The sequence below is a fragment of the Geotrypetes seraphini genome, chromosome 1, assembly GCF_902459505.1.
Source record: "Geotrypetes seraphini chromosome 1, aGeoSer1.1, whole genome shotgun sequence".
NCBI lineage: Eukaryota > Metazoa > Chordata > Amphibia > Gymnophiona > Dermophiidae > Geotrypetes > Geotrypetes seraphini.
This window is the reverse complement of record NC_047084.1, coordinates 432,922,551-432,932,393: the sequence shown is the minus strand read 5'-3', so window position 1 is coordinate 432,932,393 and position 9,843 is coordinate 432,922,551. Positions and strand designations below refer to the sequence as shown.

Genomic DNA, 9,843 nt, shown 5'->3' with positions numbered 1-9,843 from the left:
TAACTTAAATAACTATATTCATATCACAATTTAAAAAATTAAATAATTATTAAATTAAATAGTGCTCATACCCACAACCTTAGTGTTCAAGTGTAAAACACACAACACCGGCTGCCATCAGCCGGCTGCCAGTGTTGTGTGTTTTTACACTTGAACACTAAGGTTGTGGGTATGAGCACTATTTAATTTAATAATTTCTTTTTTTTTTTTAAATTGTGATATGAATATAGTTATTTAACCCTAATAATATTACTAATTGGGCTGGGTAAGTTTTGGGTATCTGCTGCTATCTGCTCTTTTCTTCCAGCTTTGTGGTCACTGTGCTCAATAAGGTATTTAAATAAAAGAATGGGAAAAGAGAAAAATGAGAAGCCGAACAGGTTGAGAAGCCGAACAGGTTAAGAAGATTTAGGGAGTAGAGCAGGCCAAGAGCCTAGAACTGCTGGTGGGGCGGTATACAAGAAAATAAATTATTATTATTAAATTCCCTATCCCAAATATAAAGCATCAAACTATGCCTATGCAGAAGGAGAAAAAAAATTTTTTAAAAAGTACAGAGGGAGGTGAAATTTGGAAAAATGAAAAAAAAAAAAAAAGGGGGGGGATTAGAGTATGGGGTAGATAGGCTGAGGGAAAAGAGGGACTGGTTGGAGAAAAGTATTATAAGTGGCTTGAATGGAGGGAAGGAGAGGAAGAGAGAGAGTGAGAGTATGACGCTGATACACTGGAAGGGGAAGGAGTGGCTGGATCCTAGCTTCTGGTTTGTTCACATTCCCTGTCCTTGACATTTAGATACGGGGTGGTCATCATCACCATTTGCTACCAGATGCATTTTGGTTTTCCTTTTTTTTTTTTTTTCTTTGCTGGGTGAGGGGAAATTTGTCACGAGTCACGAGTTGAGCACCCTCAATCATTTTCAAAAGTTAGCTCCTATGCCTGTGTGTGCACCACCTGCTATGCTTTTCTTAGCCTGACCAGCTGCTGTTCATAACACACCATCCTTTAATTTCCTTTATAAGGACTTCGTGATTTGGGGCTAGTTCAGCAATCATTTTGAAAAGTTGGCCAGCTGTGCGTCCATAATAGGTAGCAATGGAAAAGAAAGCCCATTTGGAATGAACGGCACCGCCTTTTCAGTGCAAACAAACTTTCTTCGCAGGGGGGAATCATCTGCTCTGGATCGGCCCGCTCCCCCCCCCCACCCCCCTGCAGCCTCTAGTCCGCGTTCTCATCCCATTCGCTAATGGACGGGGTGGGCGGTGCTCTCCCGCCAAACCCCGCCCCTTTCCCTGCCTTTCAATCCCTCGCAAGTCGAGGCATGTCAGAGCGAGAAAAGCCGAGGTCCGGCGGGTTTGGAACGCGAGATTGCTCAAACAGCTGTCTGGGATTATCGCGCAACGGTGTTTTTTTCGGGATCTTCCTTCCTAAGGACTGGCGATAGTCCCTTTGTTATCGCGGCATTGCAGGAGCTAGAAAACAAGCGCTAAGGAAAGGCAGATGATGGACATTTTCTTGCGTTGAAGTTCCGGTAGGTGGCTGGCAACGCACCAAGACCTGGCGTTAATAACTGCTGCGCTCCTGACCTGTCTCCCGTCGCCCACATCCCAGCGCCCTGCCGGAGGAAGTGTCATGTGAATCTCGGAGCTCGCCAGCCACCGTTTGATCATGAGTCGGGAGCGGGCCGATGAGCTGACCGGGGCCGCTGCCCGCGGGGATTTGCTCCTGGTGCAATCGTTGTTGGAACGCGGAAGCGACCCCAACGCGACCAATTCTTTCCACCGGACTGCCATCCAAGTAAGGCTAAAAAGAGGGAACTAACGGGGGCCTCTGCCCTAGGCATTAATTCAACCTGGCGTCTCCCCTCCCCCCCCCCCCCCCGTTACTCTTCAGTCTCTTCCCAGAGCCATCTCTCCTACAATAATCTGTGTAAATGGTCAATTTAAAAAATATACCCCGTTATTTCTTGACTTTTTGTGTAGTTGTGGATCCATTTCACTCTGGCTGCAGTTGCTCTTTGGTGTTCCCCCTAGTTCTAGGCGGTTGCCTGTGCCTGCATAATGGCTAGGCTTGCCCTGGGACATAAATCCAGAAGTTGAACTCGTAGCCAGGAAGGAGAATTATAGGAAAATCTATGAACGGGAGGGGGGAAGACAGACTTTTGGGGGAGCACTTATTCCATGTAATAGAGTGTAGGGAGAGAAAATGTTACAATTATACTGGCAAGTTTTTTTGGTTTTTTTTTTAAAATATACTTTAAGAATAAGGGGACGAGGTGTAGAGTAATGCAACAGGTAGGAATTATGACTATTAAAATAAGTGTCTGTTTATATAAGCACAATCGCAAAAAGCATAAAACTCTAAACCTAAAAATAAATTTGCTCAACTTCCTGTAATTAAATTAGTGTGAAAGTGCTGGGTGTCCTTGTCTCCTGCCCTAGAGCCCCTTGAAGATCAATAGGAGACCCATCATTACACTTTTCCTTGTTCCTCAATTGCCTCATAGGGAGGGGCAATGTTATTTCACACCAGTTTATTACTACTTTCACTATTCAAATGTCACTTATCTGATTTTCTAGCGGGTGACATGAGCCCCAGTCAATCATTAATGATAACTTATTCCATTGCGGCTCAGCAGGAAGACACTTAAGTTGATGCACCATCACCCACGTGTGGCTTGTGCTCCACAAAAATAAACGGTGCTGCTCTACCCAGACCTGAGTTTTTCTTCAGGAGCAGTAAGAACTGCAACAAAAATTAAAAGAAAAATAAAAAAAAAGGATAAATGGGGGGAGGGATTATCCACCTCTGCTTCATACTCGACCACTCCCACACTAGCCATCCATTTAAAAATATTACTATCTTTAATAATACTTTCTATAATTATCATAATTAGGGAGTTCGAGGACAATATAGTCCTTAGCATATTTGGCATGTTTATAAGCGGGAAGGGGGGATCTTTTCCAGATAAGCCCCGCCAAAAAGTTAACCCCTGCCACAGTTTTAGCTAACACCATGCTAAGTGAATACTTGGGGAGAGTGATATACAAGGGGGAGCTCTGCCCCCCCCCTTGAACCCTCCCGGAGTCATTATTCAAATCATGTGAATAATTTCCTCGGAGGGCTTCAATAGTTTAATAATTTATAAACTATTGGCTTAAGTTTTTTTGCCCGTGCACTTTTTGCATTAGTGGCGGGGCTTATCTGGAAAAGACCCGGAAGGGGTAAGACACAGACCTTGTGGATCTAAACCTGCACGTCCTTAAAAATCTGGGGTCCGTGCCACTTTTTAGTCTCCGCATAGGTTATGGCTCTGACAGACCTCTGTAACAATTTAGCTCTGACGGACCCTAATGCTTCTCCCTCCCTATGCTGAGACTAAAAGTGGCACGGCCCCCAGATTTTTAAGGACATGCGGGTTTAGATCCGCAAGGTCCGTGTTTTATCCCTTCCCACTTATAAACATACCAAATATGCTAAGGAGTATATTGTCCTCTAACTCCCTAATTATGATAATTGTAGAAAGTATTGTTAAAGGGTCATGGAGGTCTGTCAAGAGTCATAACCTATGCTGAGACTAAAAGTGGCGGAGGGCTGGGTTAGTCTGTTTTGTATTCTGGTTCTGCTTTGTTAGCCAACAAATAATCAGATACATAAATCCTGTATCACTATTAAGGAACAGCAGGATATTATTAAATAAATAGTTAAGCAGAAGTAGTCTAAAATATCTATATTCTAAAAACTGGGGGATGTGCAGTAGTTTGACCTGGTCATAAAAAAAATGAGTGTATAGGTTAGATAACTGTTTCGGTCAGTTAGAAAATGGGAAAGCAAAAATGACTCTCAATTGAAAGTGATGTCTGGCCCGCACCTGATTAACCAGTAGCATTTACTTATTGCAAATTTGTTTCATATAAAGAGCTTTTGGGCACCTTTTATTATTATACTAGAAATAAATCACCATTTTTTATTCAGTGAAATGTCTTCAAGTTTCCATCACATGGAAATTATGTAACCTACGTTTCTGACCAGTAGAATGAAGATGAATCTTTGCTGTTTTTTTTTCTAGAAATTAATAATTTTCTAGAAGCCATAAACATTTATTGATTTGAGTGTGAGAAACGCCGACTAAGCTCATGCAATATATCGGCTGCAGTACTGTGGTAAATAGGCCCGGACTGGTGCTACACTCGTCAATATATTCCATATAGCATTGGCAATTTATTTTATTAATAATATAGGGTGAAAAAAATCTCATGCACCATCCATAAAGTCGAAGAAAAGTGCAAGACTATTGAATGTGCAATTGTGACTTCTTTTCTAGACGCAAACGTTTCTTGTGCCGGAGGATTTCCTACATGAAAGTTGACTTCAAGTTAGGACTAGAGAGTTTTATGAGTTAGGAGTCATTCATTTTATCCCAGTACTGCGGATCTTAATTTGTGATACACGGGGTGGGGAGGGGGGGGAGGGAGGGTTGTTCACACCTGCTCTGTAAAGTGAATCAAATTTAACCTGATCATTAATGTTATGTAATAGTATTTGTAAAATGCTACAAAATGATCACTTTCAAAACTTCCATTTTTGTGCCACCCAAAACTTTTTTTTTTTCCCCACTACGACGGAAAAAGGAAACTAATTCCATCTTTCAGAAAGCCTTAAGGAAGGAATTATACAAATATACAAGTTTACAAAAATATAATACAAATTGACTAAACAATTAAATTCATAAGAATATTTGTCAAACATTATACTATTATTCCTCCAAAATATATTTTCTACTATAACCTCAATACATTCTTAAATTTAAACTCCTTTTTTTAATTCCTCAATTACCTCCTCTTCCCTTCCCAACCCCCCTTAATTATGTATAAACTTGGTGGGGAGGTTTAGTTTTTGGATTACTTTATTTCTTTGATAGGATTTTAACAAATGACTTCTCGGTGGGCTCGTAGGAGGAGGAAGCAGTAATTCTAGTCTAAAAGGAAACTATACAGAGCCAGAAAATCTACACAGATTAAAGGCAACATGCATACTTAAAACTGGGTTTCTGAAAAAGTGACACTAGCCCAGGGGTCTCAAAGTCCCTCCTCGAGGGCCTTAATCCAGTCGGGTTTTCAGGATTTCCCCAATGAATATGCATGAGATCTATTTGCATGCACTGTTTTCATTGTATGCTAATAGATCTCGTGCATATTCATTGGGGAAATCCTGAAAACCCGACTGGATTGCAGCCCTCGATGAGGGACTTTGAGACCCCTGCACTAGCCAAATCAAATATAGCTGCTCTCTACCAAATAGGTAGAAGGGAAAGATTTGGGAGGAAGCAGGAGCCTAATGGAACTGGGTTCAAATTCCCACTGCAGCTCCTTGTGACCCTGGGCGAGTCGCTTAACCCCTCCATTGCTTAGATTGTGAGCACAATAGGGGCAGAGAAAGTACCCGCATATAATCTATACAGCGCTGCGTACATCTTAGAAATGATTAGTAGCGTCCTACCGGATCCCCATGATAATCGCCATAACCGGCTTTAGCTTCATCCTTGTCTGTTAATTTTGACTTAATTTTCCTTAATTGCCAGTTTAATTGCTTTTTAATGGTTTGTAACGCAGACCTTCCTTTGCCAAGTTCTCCGACGTTTGTACTGCCAAAAACCCGAGACTAAACTGCAGAACCTCTCGTCTCCGGGTCTCCCCCACGCTGTCAGCGGCACTATTTGGTGCTCTGTTTCTACGGCAGATCGTCCCCCCTTGACATTGGCTGGATCTGCATTGTTGTTAAAGCGGTTGTAGAAGCATTTGCTGGGTCCTAGCTGGCAGACAAAGAGCTGCTAAATACTTTCTCCGTGATTCTACTGCTGAAAACTATGCTTCATATACAGAACATCTCCCCTTGCTGTCATGTTAGCCATCATATGAATTTTTATTTGAGCAGCTCTTTTTACATACTCGCAGAAATCATTTTGTCTCTGGTGGGGACATAAGCAGCAGGGATCTGTCCTGTTTTACCACAGCTTGTGATAGGGCAGGGGTAGGCAATTCCGGTCCTCGAGAACCGGAGCCAGGTCAGGTTTTCAGGATCTCCACAATGAATATGTACGAGATAGATTTGCATGCACTGCCTCCTTGAGATGCAAATCTATCTTGTGCATATTTATTGTGGATATCCTGAAGACCTGGCTCCGGCTCCGGCTCTTGAGGACTGGAATTGCCTACCCCTGTGATAGGGGATGTGTGTAGAGAGACTGTGTGTATTCTATCAAACTTGTCTGTAGGTATCAGCTGTGGTTTTGTGTGTTGTTGTTTTTTTTGTTGTTGTTTTTTGTTTTGGGGTTTTTTGTTGTTTTTTTTTGGGGGGGGGTTGCCATAAACATAAGAATTAGTCAAATGAAATGAGCTGGGCAAGTCCTACAAACATAGATGTACAAATTCTGCATTAAAATCGATTAAGAAGCTGTAGGAAGTCAATGGGAAAGTGAAGCGTACTGTACTCAATTAATTGACCTGGTAATACTATAGTCCTTTTGTGAACTAATTGTTTGAGCAATGTAATATTGCAGCTTTTTGTGGTTGTGCTTGTTTATATTTTGGAAAAATTTACAAAACCAAAAAACCAGGCAATTAGAATCAAGCTGTCAAAAAGAAAAAGTTGGTGCAGCTCCGGCAAATATTATCCAAGGTCATAATCCGGTGGATCTGGAGGATTCATGAGATTCCAAACCCATGATTAGTAAAGTTGGTAGCTCTTTTTTTTTGTTGTTGTGGCAAATATACCACTTCCAGAGAGTATGTATCCAAAATCTATTCTGCAATGGTTATAGCTACTCGGGAAAAGGCCTCAGAATAGGAGCCTACGCACAGTCCTATCACAGACTGAAACTTCAGCGTAGCTGCTCCTTGCTCCAATCACTGGCCAAAAAAACCTGAGTTTATTCAGTACAGTTTAATTAATTTTTAAATAAATATATGTTTTAATTTTTTAAACTTTTTTAAAACTATAGGTACATCTCTCTATTAGTTTGAGAAAGAATTTGACAAAGTGGGATACTTATCTCAACGTTATCATAGTTAATTTCTGTATTGCCTGGAAGTTGCCAAGAAGTTTTTGGCAGCTTTCAACGGAACAATGCCTGCATGTTTCTGCCTCTAGCCCTGAAGCAGTGGACCGAGTGTTATGTCCACAAAACGCTGGCCACGTCGGCAACTTCTTGGCAACTTACAGGCAATACAGAAATTAACTATGACAACGTTGAGATAAGTATCCAGTTGTCAAATTCTTTCTCAAACTAATAGAGAGATGTACCTATAGTTTAAAAGAAAGTTTTAAAAAGTTTAAAAAATTAAAAAGTATATTTAAACTGTACTGAATAAACTCTCAGGTTTTTTTGGCCAGTGATTGGAGCAAGGAGCAGCTACGCTGAAGTTTCAGTTTGTGATAGGACTGTGCGTAGGCTCCTATTCTGAGGCCTTTTCCTGAGTAGCTATAACCATTGCAGAATAGATTTTGGATACATACTCTCTGGAAGTGGTATTTGGTATCTTTTTTTGTATATTGTGTTTTGAACCACTTTGGGTAAATATAGCTTGGGGCTTAATTAACCAGCCATGATTGCTGACTGATTTACCATATCCCTACCTTTGCTGCCACTCTTAAAGCTATTTTAAACAGAGGTAGGTTGAATAACTTCATTCAAAAGCAAGCAGGGCATGAGGGATAATTTAAAACAAGATCAAACTGAATAACTTCTGCTTTTTTTTTTTTTTTAAATACTTTCCAATTAAGGTCATGAAACTGGGGAATTCAAAGCTGGCAGAGCTGTTGCTGCGGTATGGAGCTGATCCAAATGTGCCAGACCCCTCTACAGGTACCTACCCAGCACATGATGCAGCCCGGGAGGGCTTCCTGAACACCCTGCAAGTGCTGGTCATGGGTGGAGCCCGCCTGGACCATTGCGACAAATGGGGCCAGACGCCCATTGACCTGGTTCCACAGCATCTGCTTGCTGCCCTGCCGGAAAACTTTCCACAGAGCAGGAGGCCGTAAGGACGACGTGTTGCAATAAAGATGGGTGGAAATAGTTTGCATAGGACTTTGAAAAAGAACTGAAATGGAACTCAAAGTGAATGATCCTGGGACATAAAGACAGAGTAATGAAACACAGAGAATTAAAAAGCAACGCTATTTGTCTGGACTAGTTTACATGAATCTGCTTCTTTGCACCGACTGTCTTTTTACTTGATACTCATTTTGTGGATTAAAAAGTTACCATAATATATAAATTAAAAAAATAGAATAATTTTGATAGGGAGAGTTAGATGAAAGAGGCGGCTCAAAAGCAAAGAGCTTGCTGTCTGGGTTTACGTCAGCTGTTGGGGTTACTGGGATGGGATCTTACAAGTTCTCATTTAACCATTCTCATCTGTTCCGCAGCCATTAAAATTTTGAAGAGAGACAAACTAATTTCATGTTTATTTTTGAAGTAACAGCTTGCCTCTTTATATGCTTTTTACATGGGAAAAAAAAAATCAAATGATTGTGTGGGTTTTTTTATTGGTTTTTTTTTTTTGTGGTTTAACTTCTGTTTTAAAATGTGCATATATGAATAAAATAAAGTGCATTTAAATGATTATGGAAGATGTGGAGTTTTGAAAGTATGACTTCTTACTGTTTTAAATGCTTTCTGAGCTATGGTATCAGAGAGCCCTAGTACATCAAAAAGAATAAAAGTCATGTAGAAACTTTCACCCTGTTTGTTTACCTAGGGGTTCTTTTACTAAGCTGCAGTAAGAATTAACATTAGCTTATCACAGCTTAAAAGGGTTTACTGTGAGGCATGCTGATGTGAGTGTGCCGGAAAATATCTTTTGACTGAGGGGGTGAAAAGTGGGCATTTCTGCATTAGTGCAGGATTAGCAGGTGAGCCTCTACCGCCTCCAAAATAAAGTGGCAATAAGGCAGCATCTCTCCCACTAATGGAGCAAATGTTTGGGGTCTTTTTTTTTTTTTTGTGGTACACAAAAAAGATATGTAGCCCTGCCCCCACATGAACCTCATCTTCTCTGAGCTCGGGGCCGCGTCTGGAGGGTCTCCGAGCCTGCTTGGACATCGATGTGATGACTTCATGTGCGTGCATGCAACATGCGCGTTGACATCCGTGCAGGCTCGGAGGCCCTCCAGACGCGGCCCTGAGCTCTTGTGCTGGCAAACATTTACAGAGGTGCATATGCCGGGGGAGAGGCGCCGGCAGTGACTCATGTAAACATCTATTCTTGAATCCCTTGTGGCACACAGTTTGCGATATGCTGGAATAAGGGCTCACGCTAACTTTTTTTTTTGGGGGGGGGCCAGGTGCTGTTTAACATTGGTGCATGCTCATTTAATTCAGAAAATGGGAAAGGCTCCAGTAGAAATGTAAGGGCATGCTAAGGCCACTCTACCCTAGCTTTATACAGAGGACCCGTCAAGTGCTTGTTTATGTTAAGAGGTTTTGCTATAAGACTTGGGGGCTCCTCTAGAAAAGGTCATTAAGCACTAACCCCTGGATTCTGTAGCCATGGGATGGGTGGGATTTAATATATCACCTTTGTGGTTACAATCGGAACTTATTCTGTACCTGGGGCAATGGAGAGTTAATTGACTTGCCCAGAGTTGCAAGGTCTATAATATTAACCCTTTATTTGACATTGTTGCTCAGAAGCAACATGTCTTCTATGGCTCTATGGGAGATCTATATCTCCAAATGCAGTTACTTTGCAATGTTGCTCTCTCTCAAATCAAGTTATGTAAAGCAGCTGTTTCACCATCTGTCAATTAAAGGGTTAAGTAACCCCCACCCAAAAAAAAAAA

The 9,843-nt window shown here is 41.4% G+C and overlaps 1 protein-coding gene across 1 annotated transcript; it reads left to right on the top strand.

Moving 5' to 3' along the window:
* Positions 1-1,270: 1,270 nt before the first annotated feature.
* On the top strand, positions 1,271-8,522 carry LOC117347948 (cyclin-dependent kinase inhibitor 2A-like). The gene is made up of 2 exons (XM_033919462.1): positions 1,271-1,794; positions 7,780-8,522. Exons 1-2 carry the CDS (start codon positions 1,666-1,668, stop codon positions 8,038-8,040), a joined length of 390 nt encoding a protein of 129 aa, XP_033775353.1. The 5' UTR covers positions 1,271-1,665; the 3' UTR covers positions 8,041-8,522.
* Positions 8,523-9,843: the final 1,321 nt, after the last annotated feature.